Here is a 22,643-nt window from a genome sequence, read left to right as displayed (position 1 = left end):
GCACTTCTTTGTGTTTAAGATAATGTAATGAAAGAAGATAATGATAAGCTGCAAATCTTGCAAAGTGTGACCTTGTTTGCCACAAAAGTGTAAATACAGCAGACCCTCAGATGTCTGGAAGCTAGAAAACAAACATTTTGAGTCATTAAAGTTGTTAAACTTTTTCCAGGAGGCTGTTCAGAGTAGTAGATGGCCACTGCCAAACCTAGACTTAGCACCACTAAAAACATTTTTTTGTTTTTGTTTTTTATTTTTGTTTTTTTTTGTCTTAGCTCCTTGCAGCTTGGCTGTTGCACTTGGTTTATGTTTTCATAGCATCACCTGCATTATTGGTACAGACCCATCATGATTTCACTTTGTACCTAATAGCTTTACTGTAAAGTTGTATGATTGTGAGGGCAATTCCTTATCTTCCTTAATAAAGAAATTCATTTTTAAGTGCTGTGTCCAGTTTTGGGTTCCCGTTGCAAAGATGATGTAGATGGACTGGGGTGTGTCCAGGGAAGGTGGTGTGTGGCAGTAAGTGATGATGAGTGAAGAAGAGCTGAGAGAAGGGATCACGTTGCTGTCTCCAGGCACTGGTGGGGGTTCAGAGAAGCCAGAGCAATTCTTGGAGGTGTAGAGGACAAGAGGCAATGGGACCAGGCTTCAGCAAAGCAAATAATGCTTAGATACTGGGAAAACGAAAGGGTAGAACCAATTTACGTCTCTGTGGCTGAGGGTATTCTCTGAGCAATGTGCCGAGCAACTATCTTAAAGCTGACCCAGCATTGAGCTTCCAATTGGACTAGGAATCTCATGAGGTTCCTTTCAATCTATTATTCTGCAGAGCTGGTTTTTATTCAACTAAGCCTGTGCCAGGTGGACTACACTGGTGCAGCTTCAGTACAGACAGATTCTGATGTGGGTGACTTCTCTATTTGGACAGCACATGTAAAGAATATGTAATGTGCCACCTGATAAAGACCAAACAGTAAAGTGTGGCAATGTGTCTGGTGAAAATTCATCTGTTTTAGCCATGAGGAAGTTAAACTTTTTAACTTATGTGTGAAGGATACTATTTTGTGAGGCACTGTGTAGAGCAAGACTGTAACGATTGTTCTAACTTACTTTGTTATCTTGTGGCAACTGTGTCCATCTAACTTCTGTATCTCTGGTGTAGATGATGTATTAATTTAAAATTTCCATTGGTTAAGAAGTAAATAATCAGTTATTCACTCTGGACTTCATATTTTTAGATTTTGAAGAATTTTTCATCTGTTCATCTCTCCTACGTGGAATTGAAGCAAATGGGCCAGCAGCAGATTGGAAGTTATCCTATTCATTTTCACCTTTGTGGGGATGTGGATGAAAAAGGAGGTTATAGTGTTAAAACTTACCTGGAGGGTCTTTCCATTCATCACTGTTTTTCCCGATGTGTGACTATTCATGCAACTAATGGCTTGCTGGTAGGTGCAAGTAGAGTAAAACATACTGTGTTGGAATAAATGTTAAAGAGCACTTAGACTCCAAAAGAGTTCCCATCCGTTTTGCAAGTTTAATATTCAGTGATGTTTTTGTTATTTCAGTGAATAACCGAACAATTGCAAACAGTAATTTATTTTTAACAGCTCCCACCATTCTGTTTTTTCAGATTCTTCCAGGCAGCTAAGCTCTCCAGACATAATAGTGTGTTTATAAGGGATAAAAAAAACTGAGTGTTTTGACTCATCTGAACTGCTGATACTGAAGCTTCACTGTGCAGATGTGCCAAGATAGTATAACTATATGGTATTTGTCAAATAAATCTCAGTAAATGCTATTACTACTGACATAATGAACTTGTATTTCTGCAGATAAAGGACACCATTGGCTACGACACACTAGGTCACTGTTTCTTCATAGAAGATGGCATTGAGCAGAGGAATACTTTGTTCCACAATCTTGGGCTAGTCACAAAACCAGGCACTATTCTACCTACAGACAGAAACAGCAGCATGTGTATTGGTATTAGGGATAAAGTGTATGGAAACTATGTCCCAGTGCCAGCCACGGACTGCATGTGAGTATGTCATGGTGAAAAACTAAACCCAAGCCAGCTGCAGCATGATCTGCTGATGATCTCTCAAAGAAATACAGATGGGAACATTTTTATCTATGATTTAGTGAACACAGACACCTTAAATATAGTTCACATAGTGGTGTTTAAAAAATAAAAATAAAAAGTAGCATTTAGTCTTTTATTAAAGATAAAGCAAGTTGTTTTATAGGAAGATTGCTGTTCCTTGTTATACTAGTGGCCTTAAAAGACTATTGAACATCTTTACCTTTGTGTAAATGTATGCATATTCTCAAGTAGTTCCCACTAGAGACAAAAGTGATAGTTATTTCTTGTGAAAGCTTCTTAAAACAGTTTATCATCACATGGGATATTTGCACAACATTAAATGCAATATTGGGCATTGAACTATAAAAAAAAAGGCACTTTTGTCTTCTAAATGTGGGAGGTTTTGTGATTTTTATTGCATATATGAAGTAGTGACTTCACCAGTTTAGCTTTTCCTGATATGCTTGTTAGCAAGGGGAGATTTTTATTGGAGCTAGAGCTTTTCTATAGTAACCTGTTTCTGAATAATATTTCAGGGCAGTTTCGACATTCTGGATTTCTCACCCCAACAATCATCTTATAAATAATGCAGCAGCAGGCTCACAGGTGAGGCATATTGGTGTAATTCATCACAAACTATTCATGTCACTGGTATCTGTAAAATCTATAACACACTGCCGGAAGTGCATATATTTTTTTTCTTTTATATGAGTATGTTCTTGTTATGTTTGACAGTCTGTTGACATTGAAGGTGCAGGGTGTGTCTAGACATACAATTGAGAGATACCAAAAATCTTTTGTTCTGGCCACAACAGAGGAGATCTCTTCCCCTTAGTAGTTAATAGACCTGACAATAGTGTCAGTGTGTATATGTAGAAATTCTTTTATTTTCGCAGAAAATAAAAGTGCATTTCAGTTTAGTGCATTTCAGTTAAGGCTTCTGTATTTTCTGGAGGTTGTCATGAGTTAGTGACAGCTCTGCAAGGTTTGTCTTTGAACTGTAGTCACTGGAATGAAAAAATGACTACAAAAGGGTGTTCATTGTGTAAGAAACAGCTAAACTACTTTTTCCTGTCAGTGTTTACTCATTTGTTTCCAGTCAGTGACTGCTGGTATGGGTTTGCTTGTTGTTAACCTTATATTAGTGTAACTATCTTGTAACAGCTGCTTGCGAAGTAGAGCTGAACTACTCTGTACATGTTGTGGAGGAGGTGGGGCTGGAGTCTGTTCTGCTTCTACACTGGAGGAGACTCTGAGATATGTATGGTTTTGAGTGGATTTTTTAAAAGAGACCACTGGGATGGAGAATAGGAGAGATTGCTGGTGGTTGTTGGCTCCAGTGCTGTGTGTGTATTTTTAGGTACAGATAACATAATAAACTGTTATTAATAAATAGAGTAGGATCCAAAATATTTAACTGAGTTGAAATATCTAAGATATAAAAAAAAAATTCATACAAACTCTACACTGTAGAGCCTTTGCTGGTACAAACTATAGCAATTCACAAGCAAATAATTCCATTCCTCCCTCCAGCTCCTTCATTTCGCAATGAAGCCTATTGTAAGGGTGTATTGGCAGTAGATGTTTCTTTTGTTTTGGCTGTGTATGAGAGAGAGGAGGGAAGAAAAAAGCCACCCTTTTTGTATTTCTGAATGTTTTCAAGCGCTTAAGAAGCTTTTAAGTTTATTTAACAATTTTTCAAGCATCAAGATATATTTTGGATAAAATTTACTGCCAAACATAAAGCTGTATTTAATTATATGTGAAGTAAGGTTTTGGTGTTTTTTATTAATGGAACATCCACATTTGCTTTGTAATGGTTAGTCACTAGAAATGTCAACGTGTGTCATGACAGTGGATGGGGAATATTGCTGTGAAGCAGAATTTCCAGGTGATGAAAAATGAGCATATTCCCAGAGTGAAATGTTTGAAATCTTAAGCCAGTGTGAATTGGCTTTATCCATCTTTCTTGAAAAAGATGATGGAACATTCAGTATGCAGTGTTTTTTTAGCTACTCTTCAACCCTTTAATGTGCTTTAAGCAATTTTTTTTAATTATTATTTTTTATTTTTTGTTGTTGTTGTAAAGGCACAGAGCATATGGTCTGGCAAAACTTTTCCTTTTTGTAGGTATCTGTTATGCAGGTGTTGTCATGGTACTACCCCTTTTGAACACAGATGTACTTGAAAGGGGAAATTTTGTGGGTCTTATTTAACAGTCTTATTTAACAGCTTCCTTAAGAGCAAGGATGTGGAAGTAGAGAAAATGAACAGATACTGAATTTTTTACTGCTGTTATTGCTACAGTGCTCTGAACTGACCGGACTTCTTGATATGCTTTTTTTCCCACTCTTCTGAAAGCTCTTGTGGATTTTTTTTTAATGTGCTATTTAAATTCTGATGTGAGCAGAGATGAACCACCTTTAGTCAGGCTGTAACAGTAAGGAGAGAAGGAATGGTTTTGACTGTATTTTACTGTGAATAGTATGATTTATTACTGAAAAAAGGAAAATCAAGTGTGTGGGATGACATGTAACCGGAATGCAAAACTTACATTAGCTTGGACACTTTTTCTTCCTTAAGTATTAGAAGATCTTAAATGTACTAGTGTTACCTGATTTCAGTGAGAGGCAAAATATGTTTTAGTGTGTACTTTTCACTACAATATAGACTAATTTGCAAAATCCTACTTTCTCATTGGGAAGTTGTTTGGAAACATTATTTAAAAAAATATATTCTGTTGGGTGCTGTTGGTTGGGGCTATGCTCTTACTTGCATTTTTACTTAAAATGTCCAGGTTCAGCTTAGCATACACTTATTTTGTGAATAGATGCATCAACACTGATAGTATTATCAGAATAACTTATAAGTAGTGTTATTCTCTCCTTAATTGCAGGATGCTGGAATATGGTATTTGTTCCACAGGGTTGCTACAGGAGATTCTCATAGTTTAGCCATTGAAACCAAATCAGAGCTTACACCCCTAGGAATCTTCTATAATAACAGAGTTCATTCTAATTTTAAGGTAATGTATTATCTCATTTAAAAAAAAGAGTGATGTTCTTTATTTGCAAATATTCTGTATTAGGATTTGTCAGTTTACATTTTGAGCTGGGTAGATGATAGATTTTTGCTGTGTTTGAACTGTATTGTAGAATGGTTTAGAATCAGTATGCATATTTTTTTTTTGCCATGTTTCAAGTATTCACTGTGTTTTATATCCTCATAAGTATCAAGCAACTGAAACCAATTAATGCTTCCAATGAAGTACTTTTTCTCAGAAGTGGCATTTCAGGTGCTACTCTTTGTAGCTTTGTTTTCTACTCTGAAAGCTGACCCTTGAAGAATCAAAGTTGATTATAGTTGTAATTCATCTAATAGCTTCCTGGAGTAGCTGTGGCTTGTTTTTCTGAATCTCTAATGTACAGTAACTCAAGTGTTTGCACATGGTGACACAGTGTCTGGCTAGAAATTAAGCTTCAGTGTTGCCTTCGGGAGCCCAGTTAGTTGCAACTGTTCTTTCTTACAGATTCTCAGCTTAGATAGAGGAATTGATGATTGTTTTATTAGCGTGACTTTCATACCTTTTCCACATTTTAACTAAGTGAAGTTAAAGTCCTTAAAGTATTTCATTTGGAATCTACCCGCTCTCTGTGTGTGGTTATATAAATATAATGACGTTTACAAAGCCACCTAAACTCTAAATCCTTATTGGTGTTTGCAGTTGCCTTATAGACTTTTTTTTTGCCGAGTGAACTGATTTTGCTTGACAGTTGGTTGTCTGGGATACAAAGAAATGATGCAATGTTTTATGGAGGTTGTGTTAATGATCTGTTTGGGACTGCAGGGCATTTTCTTCAGATTGGAATGAAAACATACCGAATACAAAACTGCAGTAGGAAGAAAAAACTTTCATCTGTATAGCTAGTATCATCTTTAAACACAGTGTGCTGAATTTCCATGTTAAAAGAGAAAATTCCACTAGCAGGTCTAACAATCTACATGCGCATGAGACTTATTTGTAATCATAATTTGGATCAGAGGTGAAAGTAGTTGCAGGTATTTTTATGGAATTCAGGTTAAAGAACATAAATGCTTCTTCCTTTTATTTTCTGAAGTAAATTATATCATACTGGATTATAAATTTCCAACCTGATGATTGCTTAGACAAAAGTACTCTTTAATGGTGAGAGTAGTTTAATTTTAAAGTGAAATACAAAGGATTTTTCATAGAGAATAATTTGAATTCACCACAAGATTGGATTCCAGATTTTCCAGAACGCCATCTGGAAATAAATGTAAAATCTCAAATAGATGTTGTGAAAAAAATCCAAAGTGAACTTTAATGGTTTTCCATTACTTTTTTTTTTTTTAATCCCAGATAGTTTATTTCCTCTTCCTAAATTAACACAGACTGGTTTATTATATTATTTAGCTAGTTTTCCCATAGACAAAATGACTATTAAAGCCAAAGTGAGAGATCTAAGATTTTCTGATTTGTGTATGGAATGCAGTGTTTAAATTTTATAAATTCAGTGTTTGTCTATCTTTAATTTTGGATAGTATGAATTTTCTTTCCTTGCTTGTTTCAGGCTGGTTTGTTCATTGATAAGGGTGTTAAAACAACTAATGCTAGTGCTGATGATCCCAGAGAATATCTTTGTTTGGACAACAATGCAAGGTAAAGGACATTTTCTTTCAAGTGAGTGAAGTTTTGAGGCTACTCTTACATTCACGAGGAAAAACACTTGTAAAACAATACAATAATTTATAAATTATAACAAAACAATAAATTCATATATTTTCCCTCATTTGTTCATGTTTTGGGAACAACAGGGATGGGATGTCTTAAAGGATTTGGCTGTTTCTTCAGAATTCTTGCTCAGGGTAGTTTTCAGGCTCCTGGAAGACATTGTTTTAAACATGCTCTACTGTCATGCTTAAAATGTTTTCTGGAATTGCTGCTAAAAGGAAAGTTTTCCTTTCAAATCTGATCATCTGATTTATTACTCAGTTTTAACTAATTGCTAGGAAAAAAGCTTCTGTAGTACATCCACTTGCCTTTCCTACTGCTGAATGCTTTCTGCCATACATTCTGGACTTCAAGGTGCAGCTAAAGAAACTCAGAGAGACTGAGCAAAAGCCTGTGAGAGTTACTGGAAAAGAGAAGTTTTAGATTCTTACTTCATTATACCCAGAAACATTTCTTTAGTAATAAAAGAGCTAGAGATGCATCTGGATTTAATTTCTATCATTCCAGATGTGGAGTGGACTTTGCCCATCAGATGAGCATGAGCGTTTATCTTTAAGGCTTACTTTATCCCAACATACACGACACATGTGAAACAATGTTTTCTTCTACTGAATGTCTGGATTTTTCTCTCTCCCAGGTTTCGACCTCATCAAGATGCAGACCCTGAAAAGCCCCGAGTTGCTGCCCTGATTGATAGTTTAATCTCTTTCAAAAATAATGATCATGGAGCCTGGGTCAGGGGAGGGGATATCCTCATTCAAAACTCAGGGTAGGTACTTGGAAGCAAACGGCTGCACGATGTTACAGAGTTTATGTAAGTTACATTAAAACAGGGTTGTGAGGAGGATTACTGGTTAGCTTGAGGAACTTCTCAATATCATCACCAGCTTTCACACCATACTTGAAATATACAAGTTTATATGTGATTAGATGAGAACCTGCCTTAAGCTGCAAAAAAAAGAAACCTTGTCATAAAAAGAGTTCTAGAAGCTGTAGAGACAGTGAATTTAGACTGAGGTATTCAAGGTTTCCCTGAAGCTCTCATGTCCTGTTTAAAATGTGTAGAAAATTCTTTGATTAGTTTTTAACAACAACATTTGTAGAAGAGTTAGGTGTGTGGTGGTTCTAAGTTCCATCAAGAGAAAAATTCAGGCTTTTCTTCAGTGCATAGCAGGATATGCTCTTACAATAGCCATTGTAGGGTAATCCAAAGAAAAACCCTGATGTTTTGAACTTCTTTTTAGGTTTGCTGACAATGGAATAGGTTTGACATTTGCTAGGTGAGTACTTTGTTTCTGTGTTTTCTTCCATGGAACCTTAGAAAATCTACACACATTTATTAAAATTAATGGGTATACATTCATAAGGCTGTAGTTTCATTTCTGGGCCTGGTTCTATTTCCAGTGGTACAGATGAAGTTATAGAGGCTGTAAACTGGCACAGCTGCCAAAGCTTGCACTTTATTTAACCCATATTTGATTTACATCGTGGTTGGCTGCCTCTTCACCAGAAGTGCTACATTTATGCAGGTGTTCTTGGTTTTGTATGATTCCTTAGGCAGTTTTTTATTTACCTTCTGAACAACTGAAAGTGAATAATGGAAAAGAAAGGGGATGAGCATTTAGAGGGGGTAGAGTCTCTTTGTAATGAAAAAAACCCGAGTAACTTAGATAGTAAACCAAAATTGTTGCCATTTAGGTTATGACAAACTGGTTCTAGGATTGCCAAATGAAAGAGTGCTGCATTAAAAAGGGAGTTATAATTTTTAATGTTCAGCTCTCTGCTGAACATTTCAGAGAGTGAGCTCTATTAGTGTTTGTTTATAATACACAGATTTAATAATTAAGTCAAGTAGGATTGTTACAGACGTAAAAGGAGGGCTATGCCTTGGTGTATTCATCTGCTGGAGAGTCTCGGCTGAAGACTGACCTCTGTTGTTGCTTTGATAGTGATGGGAGCTTCCCGAATGATGAAGGTGCCAGCCAGGAGGTATCAGAGTCACTGTTCATAGGTGAGAGCAAGAATTACGGGTTTCAAGGTGGCCAGAATAAATATGCAGGAACTGGAGGAATAGACAACAAGACACGCACTCTGCCTAGAAATCGGTAAGTATATCGTGAGTGAAGGAAGTAGAAATACAAGAAATATTCTCTATATCAAATGTAAACACTTCTTGCTTGAGCTGTGAGAGATTAAGACTCCATTGAAGGTGATGATTTTTTTTTATAATGCTTTGTGTGCAACCATGTCACTCACCTCTTTGCTGAGGCAGTTTCATCTGATGCTACTGCAGGTCACTTTCCTATAGCAAGTTAAGATGTTGTACTTAAATGACACTTCTGTCTTAAAAAACTTTTAGATCTGGAAGAGAGAAAGAAAAAAGCGTTCAGGTAAAAGAATTTCAAAGGTCAGTTTGGGGCTAGGGACTGAAATCTGTCTGTAATAAATCACAATCTGTGACTATGATCCTTTTTTTTTTTTCTCATTGACTTGCCCTGAGGCTTGTTTAATGTAGGGTCAAGTCCTTGCCACAGAATAGGAAAGGAGACTGTTGGTGTTTAAGTCCATCTGGAAATTAGGCCCCACGAGGCTGCTCCCACACTCTCACCCCCTCAGGTGAGAGAAACATAAGACAGAGATCTTGAGTTGAGATAAGAACAATTTACTGGAAACGGAAATGAGATAAGAAAAAGAACAGTAACAGCAGCAATATTAATAACTAAAGTATACAAAAAGAGGGTGATTTACATGAAGAAAAAAAAAAGTGGTCACTGACTGACCTGATCCATAACCATGGAGCTCCCAAGACAAAGAACAAAATTGCTGACAGACCATCCATCACTGTGTCTTTCCCTCAAGCCCAAGACAATGAAAAACAGTGGTGGACAAACTCTCTGGTGGGGACCAGTGTTATGCCACTGCTCCATTATGCCACTGCTCTGTTCCCTGGAAAAAGGGGAACAAAGAAGAGTCCCTTTCCCTTGCTCCCCACCCGTGATACAAGATGGTATTGAATAGCACAGTGTCTTGGCCACACCCACACAGATCCAGGCTCCATCCCCTCGTGTCCTTGGTCAAAACCAGGACAAAAGGTGAGTTAAGTTTAGGCTACCCTGTTTTTTTGCTGCTTGGCCATTTAAAAGAAATAAGTTAATGTGGCGCTGATAGTTGAGGCATTCAGTCTAGTTGAGGGGAATCACAGAACATTTGAGGTTGGAAGGGACATCTGGAAGTCATCTTGTCCAATTCCCTTGCTCAAGGAGTGTCACCTAGAGTTGGTGTTCCAGAGCCATGTTCAGGTGGCTTTAGGGCACCTGCAGGGATGGATTCTCCACAGCTTCCTTGGGCAACTTGTGCCTATGCTCAGTGTGCCTATACTCACAGTGAGAGTTTCTCTTGGTGTTTAGGAGGAAACTCCTGTTTCTCATATTGTACCCTTTGCCTTTTGTCCTGTCACAGTGAGGAGCCTGACTCCATCTTCTTTGCACTCTCCCTTCAGATGATATTACACCTTGAGATTCCTGCCTAAGGCTTCTCTGCTCCAGGTTGAACAGTGTGACGTCTCCCAGTGTTTCCTCCTATGGGAGATGCTCCAGGGACTTATCTTTGTGGTCCTTTGTTGGACTCTCCAGTATCTCCATATCTGTTTTGTACTGGGAACAAGCACTGTATGTGTTGCTTCACCAGTGCTGAATAGATGGGAAGGATTACTACCCCCAGTTTGTTGGTAATCCAGTGCAGCCCAGCATACCTTTTGCCTCTTTGTGGCAAGGGTACGTTGTTTGGCTTATGGTCAACTTGGTTTTCACTGGCACAAGAGGTGTTACTCCCAAGGTGCAGGACTTTGCGGCTTCCCTGTGTTGGACTTCATGACGTTCCCATCTACCCATTTCTCCACCTGTCAGGGTCTGTCTGGATAATAACACAACCCTCTGGTGTATGAGCTGCTTCCCTCAGTTTTGTGCCCTGTGCAAACTTGCTGAGACTATACTTAGACTAATCATCTAGATTACTAAGGAAGATGCTGAACAACACTAGATTGAGTACTAACCTCTGGGTTACACTACAACACACCTCCAAGTAGACTTACTGCCGTCACCTTCTGGGCCCAACCATTCAGCTGGTTTTCAGTCCATCTAGCTGTCCACTCATACAGCCTGTACTTCATGTGGATCTTATGGGATCCTTAATATGTCAAAAATCTTACTGCAGTTTTGGTAGACCTTGTACACTGCTCTACCCCCAGCTACCAGGCCAGTAATTTCATCACAGAAATTTTCAAGTTGGTCAGACATGACTTCTTGGTGAACCCATGCTGATTACTCCTGATGACTGAAAATGGTTTCCAGGATTAGCTGCTCCATCATTTTTCTGGGGATCAAGCTGAGGCTTACCAGCCTACCATTCTCTAAGTGTTCCTTCTAGTTAGAAGTGACATTTGTTTTCCTCCAGTCTATAGTCACTTCTCCCAGTTGCCATGATCAGTCAAAGACCAATTGATATTTTTTTCCTACTATATTTTTCATATTGGAAAAGGAGCACATTTGCCAGTGGACAGTGATAGCTCTTCTAATAGGAAAATTAAGAGTGGGGGATTTTTTAATTCATTAGAGAAGTGCAGAAACCATATTTCCTTTACTAAGATCTGTCTTGTGAGTCATTGTATTAATATGCTTTCTTGATTCCTCTGAAGGAAATTCAGATTCAGGCATATCATGGTTTTTGTTACAGAATGGTATAAATATTTGCTTGCATCTACAGGACATTTCCAATCAGAGGTTTTCAAATTTATGATGGACCTATTCACCTTACCAAGTGCACATTCAAAAACTTTGTGCCAACTCCAGACAGATTTACCAGTGCAGTTGGATTCCTGATGAAAAATCCATGGCAGATGACACCAAAAAATAATATTTCTCTTGTGAAGTTTGATCCAAACGTAAGTTTATTACAAGTTTTCCTTTAGTATTATAAATAGTTTTCTTGTATTTAAAAGAAGCAGACAAAGCCCTAGGTCATCTTTTCCATTCATCCCTGCTCTGCAGTGTCTCTCTTGGTTGGCAGTCACCCAAGGTGTATTCTTTGTCTCCTGAGCAAAAAAAAACAATACAAAAAGAGGTAGGACACATTACAATAAATGATTCATGGCTTTCTGGTAAAGCTGAAAGGAAGATTTAGTAAGATTTTGTAAGGTTAGGTATATCCTTAGTAATGAATTTTCAGTTGCAAATGTTAATACTGTTCAGAAGCAAGAGCTGGCCTAAACCCATTACTAAAAACAGTGTGTCTGGCTTGCAAGATTCCACTGTCTTTGCCATAAGCTTTTTAATCAACTGTCAATTTCTGTGTTTATGCAGATGTGCAAGTGGTGGTCCGTGCTTCACCTGTGGGAAAAAAAATTAAATTTTTAATTGTTGTTTTCAGGTTTCTTTGAAAGCCTTCTTTGGAAAACCTGGTCCCTGGTTTGAAGAAGGAGATCTGGATGGTGACAAGAACTCAATATTTCATGATCTAGATGGTTCAGTGACTGACTACAAGGATACCTATGTGGGCAGAATGGATAATTACTTGATTCAACACCCCAAATGCATTAATGTTACAGAATGGAATGGAGTGGTTTGCAGTGGGAACTATGCACAGGCTAGTACTCTTGGCTTTCTGTTTGGGGCAAATCTACAATATGAACTACTTACAGGGTCAAAAGTAGTACAAGAAATATGAAATTACGTCTCTTTAGATTTCAAAACGTTTTATACTTTTTGAAGTTCTTTTATGTATATTACACTTTTCAGCCAGCTGTGTATCATGTCATGTTTCTTTCAACACACGGGCTGGGAGTACATTGTTAGATGCTGCAAGCTAAAAGTAAATGTGGATGCTTGCCAAGAGTTATATGTTGCAGCCCTATATGCTAAAACATTTTTACGTTGGAGGTGTTGTCTTCCACTTGGATTCTGTCTGCTTTTTTTTTCACAGAGTGGATTTTAAGAGTTTATTTGTTTGATTTGTTTTCTGGAGATGTTAAATACATCTTCTGAATACAAGTCTCACAGATTTGATTCCCATTCTGGTTCCTGGTCTATGTGCTCAAGTATCATAGCTGGTTCTTTTTTTTTTTTCTTTTTTTTTCTCCTCCCTCCCTTTTTTCATCTGTCAAATGGGCAAAATCTACAATAGTTTTTCAAATAGTACTTCTATTCAGGAGATATTTGTGTATTACATTACAAATAATGTATTACATTACATATCAAGTTGCAGCATTTTGCTCAATAATGTACTGATTTTGCTTCACTATTTCATTTCCTTTTGCACACTGTCCAAATCTTCCACTTTTATTTCATCCTCTTTAATATCATATAGGTTTATGTCCAAACCTGGAATGGACAGAATCTTTCCATGACTATCATCCGAGATGAGTACCCAGCCAATCCCATGGTTCTTCGAGGTATTAATCAGAGAGCTGCCTTTCAGCAATATCAGCCAGTAGTGATGCTCCAGAAGGGCTATACAATACATTGGAATGGAAAATCTCCAAACGTCACCTATCTATATCTCATTAACTTCAATAAGTATGTTCACTTTTTTCATGTGTGTGCTCAAAAAGGGACAATTATTGTGTGTGAGAGTTTGCAACCATGCAGAAGACTGAAACTGGGGTTGTTTTTTTTTTTCACTTAATTACAAATACTGAAGTATGAAAAGAGAATAAGCGGCAGACCTGCACCTGAAGTTAAATATTTGTCCAATGCACTGCCTTTAAGAAAAAACCTTTAGAGAAGAAAATGTGCAAATAGTGAAGTTGAGCAGAATTGGAGTTGAATAATTTATCATGCTTGATTTTGTTGTCAGATAAACTTATTAAATGTCTATGAAGTATAAAAAAAAAGGTTCTGAGAGAATCAGAGTTACTGTAACATTTAATGAAAGACTGTGCATAGAAGGAAAGAATCATAGAATCAGCCGGGTTGGAAAAGACCTCTGAGATCATCAAGTCCAGCCCTTGATCCACTACCATTGCGATTACTAGACCATAGCACTAAGTGCCACATCCAGTCTCTTCTTATAAACCTCCAGGGACACTGAAGACTTTATGTAGAGAGGGGAAGAAAGATCTTCTGGTTGAGGATTTGGGAATTTTGGTGTTCCTGTTGCTTGTTTTTTAAATGATCTGTTTGCTCTGTATTGACATCTAAATTGTTCCTACAACAATTCATACATTTTATTTTGTTTTTAGGAATGACTGGATTCGTGTTGGTCTTTGTTACCAACCAAATACAGATTTTGTTATAGTTTTGGAAACCTTTCAGAGGCGGTCATCTGCTCTGTCAAGCAAGGTGGAGCGCTACCTGCCTGTCTCTTCGATGATGGAGCTTGAAAAGAATCGATCAGACAAGAAGTTTTACTTTGACAACAGTACTGGGTAACTCCTTGCAACTTGACCCTACTAGAATAAGTTGTTTAACCTTAAAATGTCCAGTTAGATAGTGTTAAAAGCAACTGATTGAGACACCTGCATAAGAGGAAAGCTGTAGTGATGGAACCTAAAGCCTCTTCAAAAGAATATTTCTCTTCTTGTGTCTTTACATCTCCAAAGTGCAGTGGTTGTCACTGAAATACTTTTCAAGAGAACTGCAGTTGCCAGTGATATTTCCTACCCCATGTCTGGGGAAAATGTGGTATCTGGTGTGCTGCAGAGCAGTGCCTTTCAGGAGCTAATTTCTTAGTCTTGAAGATTTCTGCCTTTTTGTTAAACTGAACATTCTAGAAATTTCCAAGAAGCTTTCTCTTCCAAGAACATTTAAAAACTGCATTTCTGAAAATACTAATCTGTTTGCAGCTGTCTCAAAAGAACATAAAAAATCTAGTCTCTTTTTCAAAAGTACTTCTAACAGTGGCTACTGAGATCCTTCTGAGAAGTTTTAAGATGTGGTCACCTTTCAGTAAATGCAGTCCTGTGTACATCACTTGTGTGTTTTGCAAACATCGATCTTAAACTTTCAATTTGTTCTCTCATTTATTCTGTTCTTGTCTGCTACTGTATTTGTAGTACATATGCAGATGAATGTATTTTTTGAAAAGACATTTATGTTCTTGTCTAAGAGCTGTAGTGATAAGTTGAATATGTAATAGAAGAACTGCCAGTCTCTGTATACTGTGAACATAATGGACTATTATGCCCTACATTGCATTTCTAGACATTTGCAATAGCACAGCTTTGTTGTCCAGTGCTGGTTCATGAAGCTGAATATCCAAACATTTACTGCTGCATGTCTAGAAAGATCTTATGATCAAAAAAAATATTTATGCTCTGCAATTTGGTTTTGTATCCTTCAAGCCACTGATTTGAGGACTTTGCTTCTTTGCGAAGCATCTGCATTCATATCAATGTCTCCTTTAACTGTTTGAAAATTCAGGTACATCATTGGAGACTTCCTAACTCTAGTAAACTGTAAATACTTTGAAAACATTTGGATATCAATGCAGAAGTGAATATTGTAGTTTCTCTGTTTCTGAAAATCATGAAATATAGCTATTAAGGTTTAATATAAATATCTCTATTTCCACCAGTTAATTATTTTTCCCCTTTTTGTGTAGATTACTGTTTTTATTTCTTCAAGCCAAATATAATAGGGATGGTCACAGTTATTGCTCATCTCAGGGATGTGAAAGGATCAAGATTGTGACCAAAGATTCAGCAAAAGGCATAAGTAACTGCATGGCAAAAGCTTACCCAAAGTACTACCAAGGACCAACTGTCATAAAGCAGATGCCAGCAAAAACTACTGTACCATGTACAAAATGTGGCACAACTCAGGTAAAATAAAATAAGCAAAGCTTTTCATGAACTGTAGAATTGGTGATGCTCTCTACTTACTTTTAGTCCAAATTTTAGTCTTTCATCACAGAGTACTGAATTTACCAGTTTGCACTGGCACATTGTTAATCTCTGCATACCAGAAGGTGTGGAGTTCATCGTACTTTTTATTCTTTTTGTCTTTTGTTCACCTTTCACGCAGTGCTACTGAGGGGGCATAGGTAGATCTGACATCTTACACCTCAGTATTGTCTGTGCTCTGTGTACGATGTAGAACAGGTTTGCTGCAAAGATCTATGACCAACCTTCTCTTCTCTATTTTTGGATCTCTACTTATTAGCATGAACTTGAAGTTGGATTACTAGTACCATAAATCCATAAATAATGACACTGACATATGGATACTTTTGCTTTGGAGCATGGGCTATCTGTTGTAAACTGACATGATAAAATGTTGAAGACACATCAATATATATGTAATAATTGTTTTGTTTGATTTCTAGATGGTATTCACCAGTGATCCTCATAAAAACTACCTCCTTGTGCAGATTAATTCATGTGGTGCAAAAGAGTCAAGCAGGGGTCAGCAAGCATTTATATCTGTAAGTATTCTTTATGGTTTTCTTCTTAAATATCATTTTAGCAGTTTGTATTATAACAGTTGTACAACTCTAAGTAATGCTTACCTCAGTTTTCTTCACTTGAATAAAAAGATTGGTTCATTGTTTAAAAACCAAACAGTCAAAAAGTTGATGTTTTACCTCAGAAGGCAAGGCTTCAAAGCTCTATTGTGTATTTGAATCCTTTCCTTCTGGAGAGAAAAATGTTCCATTAAGGAAGAGTTTAAAATGTTCAGTTTCATATTTAAGTCTGTGTGGGTATATGTTTATGGCTGGTTTTGGAAATACACAAAACACACAGCCTAACAACCTGTTTGTTTAATCCTGGTGTTGAAATTGTCCTTGTGCTAACAGATTAGAGAGTTAAGATAATGGGTCATGGAAGTCACTAAGTTTTGCTAAAGTCCTCAAAGTGGCAATTACTAAAGAATCTGTAAGGTTTCTATATTTGTTCTGATGTGACCCTAATAAGCCTAGTGAATGTAATACTGTATAAAAAGTAGTTTAATTTGACTTCTCCATTCACATGCTGAAGGAGGCTTGCGTGTGATGCTGAAATAGCATTTGCAGACACCCTTGCACCACAGAGGTTAGTCTGCATGTGCCTTTCATTCTTCGGTGTCAGTGTGTTGGCTTGGTTGAATTATCCAGGGAGACAAATGTCATGTGAGTAGCATAACCTTGGCAGCTGCAAACTTCTATAGGAATGTGTGTGCCCTATCCAAAGCAGTAAGGGCACTCACTAGCGACTGGGCTGTTTTAGGGACCAGTTAACTGTACTGTTGTCCAGAAGTCCAAGTGGTTCAGAATCTGAATTTTATCTTCCTGAAGCAGGAAGAATGATGGAGGCAGGTATCAAGTCACCCGAAGTGTGCGATATCTCTGTAGAAGCTAGGGACTTAAGACTCCTGTGCAGTTTCAGAAGTCCACTGGCAGCATCCTCTCAAGGAGAAAATTGAAGAGATGTTAGGGAAAAGCAAGTATTTGTAAGGAAATTAGTATACCACTTTGTCTAAACTAGAATACAATTAACACCGAATGTAGTAGAATTGCTCTTCAATTCATAATAACTTTAAGAAAGGAAGAAAAAGAGTTTTTTCTCTCTCTTTTTCCTCCCATTCAGGTCAATGACACCATGTTTTCCTTCAAGGATAATGGTATACTTACTGTTATAATAGATGCATGCACTGGCACAGTGTTGGGAAACAAATTGTTTTCTGGAGTAGACATTAAGCATGTACATGGATATTTAAAATCTGGAATTCCACAAAGGTATGCATAATAACCATTTATTTCCAATATGTCCTGTAGGCTGTAGCTCTGCTCTCTGATGAGGATTTAAATAATGGTGTCTATACAGGAGCACTGAAAGTGAGCAAAACAGATATCTAGGTTGAGGGCAAAGGGCAAACACAGGTGCATTTTAACAGACAGTTTAGCCTTATTTAAGAAAATAAAGCAAATTTTGAACATTTTTGATTTCTGGTGTTGCCTGTCTTTCACCATTTTTTCTTAACTAAACATCATGTAATAACACTGCGTAAAACAATAACTTTTTATTTAATAAGGGCACCATCAAGGACTATGTGAAAAATATCATATTGTTCTCTCCTTTTAGGGAGAAAATTGCTTATCATTAAAGAAAGATAAGGAGTTAGTGTCAGGAAAAAAAGTCACCATGGTAATATACTAATTAGGGATCAATATCTAAACTTAATTTTTTGAAACAAAATATTAAACTGTGTTTAAATATCACTTTACAGTGATTTTGAAGTTACATTTTAAAGTTTAAAAATTAAAAACTTCAGTACTACTTTGAGAAAAGGTTGACTGTTTCCATGTCATGAATACTCTTAAAGAAGTGGACTATGAGGGCAGCTAGTTGTAAAGGCATGTAGCAGAATATTAAAAAAATGTTGTGTTTATAACGGCTGCTGTCTCTGCACTGTTCCTGCTGCAGGTCTATCGTTCTGCTGAGCACAAGAGGTGATTTAGAAATTCCTAATAATTTAGCAGAAGCCTTAATGTCCCTGGGGACAGCGAAACCACCTTATCTTCAGAGCAATGGTTGGTGGAAATTTTGCACGTTTTCTTTGACACCACCTTAGACTGTGTGTTTATGTTGGCGTGGTGGGTTTCTCATGGGGTGTGTGAAAAGGATGCAGCTGGTGGTGAGTAGTTGCCAGTTTACACTGGTGTGGGCTGCTGCATGTCAGCTCTTGTTGGGAAGGGAGAAACATCTTGTCAATGGGGCAAAAAAACCTTCCCCTTGCTCCAGCAGGCATTGTGTGAAGCAGAAACAGAGAAATGACTAGCAGTTCTTTGTGCCTGTGGATCGTACAAAAAGAGTCCTGGGCTCTTTTTTGTGAAGCCTGTATTTTGTGCCTCACCCACTGAATCTATTTTTAAGCAATCTCCTGTGCCTGGCTAGTATTTCCTGTTCTAACAAAATTTGAAGCTAGAAATGAGAAGCTCTTGGAACTTTGAGGGATGATCACTCCATAAGCCACACGGGGTAGCTCTCGTCCGTTCAGAGTCTTGGCACAAGTTGTGGTTCAGAAAGCAGGTTTATAACTGTCCAATTAGCTGTGTTTTCAAATTAAGATTTCTGAGTATTTCATACTGAATATTGAAAAAGGAAATTGCAAATCATATTTCTTTGTGAGGTACAAGTGTAGCTGAGAGTGGATTAATGTTCTGAATAATGTGGGGGAGAGAATTTTGAAGGAGCATGCCCTTTTCTTCCTAAGTGGTCGTTTAATGTGCTTCAGTGAGCTTGGCTGGTTTAGTAATGCTGAGCTGTTTTTGTCACAGGAAGCCTGGCCTTCCTGGGCTTCAGAGGAAACTTTAAGCCATCCTGGATTAAGCTGTTTACTGGTCCTGCTGGGCATGGGCTCGTTCAGATAGAAAAGTATATCCCTTTACAACTGGAAGAATATGGCTGTGCCAGAGCAATCAAAAGCCGACGGAAAGACCTCGAGCTTCTGAAGAAGGCTACAAGATCTCGTTAAAGACTTAAGATGTACATAAAAGCTGGGGAAAAAATGTGAACTAACTTATTTTTTAATTTATGGCATTTTGAACTATATTATTATCCACGTAAATCATGTTATTGTCTGACAGATGTTTGCCAGCGTTGACTGCTTGAATGCCAATCTGTGCACCTTCTAGTTGTATAAAATATTAAAGAATTTATTAGTATTTGTATAAACAGGTTTCAGAGATTTTTCAGATGTTTGTATTTACTGTAAACAAGTTCCTTCTGTTTATTACTTCTTTTGTATGTAAGACGGTGTTCATAAAAGCCTTAAATTTTTAATAACAGGTGTTGGAGTGCATCTTGGGTTACTTGAATGATTTACATTAACGCTTCCATAAGCAGCTTGAATTGGTCATTATAACTTACACATTTTCCCTCGGCTGTTTAGGTGGGGTTTTGGGCGTTTATTTAGCAGTCGGCTTAGTTACATTCTCAGTCTGCTTTCTAGGGTGTTAAAACCCAATTTCCCTTATGCATGTAGCTGATTCAAGGGGTTTTAACTGCAGTAAAATTTTTGCTTTCCTGTGTGAGAGATGGAGGGGGGAATTCAGACATCCGGCCTGGGGCTGGGTGAGGGTTGTGTACCATGCAACACAGTTTTACAAGGCTATGTGTACCAGCATAGCACGCAGAACAGGAAATTACTACTGTTTTTTAGTATCATTGTTTATTATTCCCCCTGAATACACAGGTGTGTCTGTGAAAGTTACTGTAGTAAGTAGTCTAGATGTTAAGGCTGCAGTCTCGAGTACAGCTTGGCTTCAGCTTAGTCTTTTAAAGCTTGTAGCTAGAAGGGCAAAGCTGAGATACTGTTATTCCCAGTTTGTTAGGAAACTAAGTTTCTGCTCTTTCAGTGATATTTTTTTTTTTTAATTATTTGTTAAGCTATCCCGGCTTTAACTTATAAATAAATGGAAAGTGCTCTCAGTTCATTCAGGCATAAAGCTTCCGTTCATTCAGGTTATATCTTTTGCCTTAACTTTAATCCTTTTAGTATACTCATGTTGTTAATTCTTATTGACTTCATATTAGGTCCGTTTGATTTCTTTTGGTTTTGTTGCAATTATGTGGCCTTTTGTGCAGATGATGTGAAAATCATTTAGAAGAACAGGGGCACAGTTGCCCTTTTTCAGGATCCTGGTCTTTGAAATTAAATTTCGGGGACTGTAGAGATGCATTTTGTAATAGGGAACAGTAGGTGCCATAGACCTAAAATGTAACCCTAGTTCTTATAAAACTGACATAATTATTTGTATATTTTCTCATTCATTTTACATGTATCTACCATTCAAAGACTCTTTGTGGGTTGAATTCAAAATACAGTGGCTGTTGCAAATGAGCTATAGGCCTGTCCTCTCCAAAGAAGTTGAAAAACTGTGGGGATTTTTTTTTTATTATTATTATTTTTTGTGTGTGTGCTTTAAAGGAGAGGAGGCACAGTAGCAGATCTATTATTCTGGTCAGTTGAAATATGCTACCTCAGTGCTACAATTTAACTGCCTGGTCTAATGTAGTTTCCTAAGTGAGAATGGAGGGGAAAGGAGCACAACAAAAGAGATGAAATCAACAAACAGATTACTGACATTATTTTTATTGTAAAACCAAGCCAAATGGATGATTGTGTATTTTGCAGTTGCTTTGATGTTCTGAGTACAAGTTTTTCCAGTAATGTTTAAAAAAAAAGAAGTCATTTTGTTAGGGGAAGATGTGATAAGTCTTTGACTAGCTATAATGTTTGGTGTTATTAATGCAGGGCAATGTGATTTAAATGCTCTGAGTGCAGTAGTGGTAGTGTTTGGGGATTAAAATGGCTTTAAGACTTCCTCTGTTTTGTGGGTAAAGCTCAGCAAAGAAATAATGATGAGGTAGTGACCCTCAGGCTTGTGAAGTTGGCCATTATTTATGAAATTCTGCTGTTCTAAGCTGTCTAGTAAAAATTGTCCTTGGAAGTCTCAAGAATATTCTGATGTAGAGCTTACTGATGAACAATTTGACATGAAGTATTGTCTTTTGGTGTAAATTTAAACATTTGATAAATAGCATAAATAAATTCTTACATCTGACAAGGCAATAAAATTTTAGGTGTCTTCTATTCTTGTATCAAGTGATTTTATAATATGTGCCATGTGAATAAGATAAACTATTTTATTTCAAACACCAATTCATCTATGAAATTTATGGGGCATATCCTACTCTTCTTTCCCAGTATTCCTAACTTGTCTGAATGGAGACTGATGGTGACTGAAGTTATGGGCCTGTCTCAAAAATCAGGCATCTCTAAGTCTGAACTGCTGAGTGTAGAGTAATTTCAGCTTGCAGGGGTGAGCAGTGCAGCACTGTTATTGTCTCAGAGGCTTCCTGTCCATGTCTTTAACTCTCTGGTGGGGGAGTAAAGAAGATGAACTGAGCCTATTCTCGATGGTGCCCAGTAGCACAGAACAAGAGGCCATGGACACACACTGAAATACAGGCAATTCCACAAAAACAGAAGAAAAGTTTTTATAGTGAGTGGTCAAAGCACTGGAACTGATTGCCAGCGTGGCTGTGGAGGAGCAGCTTTAACTAACCCTGCTTTTGGACAGCTTGTGTCCTGGGCCCTCTCTAGCAGTGCCTGCCAGGCTCATGCTGTGGTTGTGGGCAGTAAAAATCACTGATGTGCTTGGCCTCTCTTTTCAAGCACTCCAGCCACTACAGCCTGCAAGGGCTGAGCCACCCACTTTTCATGTCTGAAATCCAGGGAGACCTTAGAAGTGAGGCATCTCTGCCCCAAACCCATTCCAAAAGGTAATTTTCTCTTCATACTCAGTCTTTGTATACAAATAAATTGATTTCCATTCCTTGCTCAAATGGTGTTTTCCTACAGTAAAGAAATTAAAAAACAAGTAACAACAAAAGAATAAATTAACTACTTGGAGCAGGTAGCAGATCAACAAGACCCTCTCTCTGGGCAAAGGCATTGCTCCAAATACACTAGATGAGGAAAGGGGACACCTATCCCTAAAGAGCCAGGCTGATGGCAGGGACATGCTGGAGGAAAATACAGACTTAATTCTGCATATTGTGGGACTGCAGTGACAGTTGAGGTCCCAGATAACTTCTGACCCATGACATGAAAATAAGTTTTCCTGTTTGGGGCAAGTCCCATGATTTCCTCTCCTCCTCAACTCCTTTTCACATAGGAAGAATGTAGATCTAAGGATAGTCATCCAGCTCTGACTGAAAAGCCCACTCAACTGGGTTTGATGATAGCTGTATCTTATGGTACACTGGTCAGTGAAGGTCTTGAAATGGTTTGTAATGGTTGTAATTGTTTAAGGTAATCCTTAGCG

At 37.6% G+C, this 22,643-nt stretch overlaps 1 protein-coding gene across 7 annotated transcripts in view; it reads left to right on the top strand.

Moving 5' to 3' along the window:
• The window catches only part of CEMIP2 (cell migration inducing hyaluronidase 2), a 52,443-nt gene extending 31,053 nt beyond the window's left edge, over positions 1-21,390 (top strand). For all 7 annotated transcript variants that reach the window (XM_050328979.1, XM_050328978.1, XM_050328981.1 and 4 more), the window contains 17 exons: positions 1,239-1,448; positions 1,836-2,041; positions 2,623-2,692; positions 4,983-5,111; positions 6,679-6,767; positions 7,477-7,608; positions 8,084-8,119; positions 8,789-8,944; positions 11,601-11,778; positions 12,264-12,479; positions 13,200-13,408; positions 14,074-14,259; positions 15,435-15,654; positions 16,158-16,256; positions 17,398-17,546; positions 18,235-18,341; positions 19,089-21,390. In XM_050328979.1, the coding sequence (XP_050184936.1) occupies positions 1,239-1,448; positions 1,836-2,041; positions 2,623-2,692; positions 4,983-5,111; positions 6,679-6,767; positions 7,477-7,608; positions 8,084-8,119; positions 8,789-8,944; positions 11,601-11,778; positions 12,264-12,479; positions 13,200-13,408; positions 14,074-14,259; positions 15,435-15,654; positions 16,158-16,256; positions 17,398-17,546; positions 18,235-18,341; positions 19,089-19,285 (2,589 nt within the window). In that variant the 3' untranslated portion in view covers positions 19,286-21,390. The remainder of the gene's footprint in view (positions 1-1,238; positions 1,449-1,835; positions 2,042-2,622; positions 2,693-4,982; positions 5,112-6,678; positions 6,768-7,476; positions 7,609-8,083; positions 8,120-8,788; positions 8,945-11,600; positions 11,779-12,263; positions 12,480-13,199; positions 13,409-14,073; positions 14,260-15,434; positions 15,655-16,157; positions 16,257-17,397; positions 17,547-18,234; positions 18,342-19,088) is intronic.
• Positions 21,391-22,643: the final 1,253 nt, after the last annotated feature.

Source organism: Myiozetetes cayanensis, unplaced genomic scaffold (assembly GCF_022539395.1).
Source record: "Myiozetetes cayanensis isolate MyiCay16 unplaced genomic scaffold, myiCay2020 scf4, whole genome shotgun sequence".
In the NCBI taxonomy this organism is placed as follows: domain Eukaryota; kingdom Metazoa; phylum Chordata; class Aves; order Passeriformes; family Tyrannidae; genus Myiozetetes; species Myiozetetes cayanensis.
Note: the sequence above shows the minus strand (reverse complement) of the source record. Positions and strands in the feature narration are given on the sequence as shown.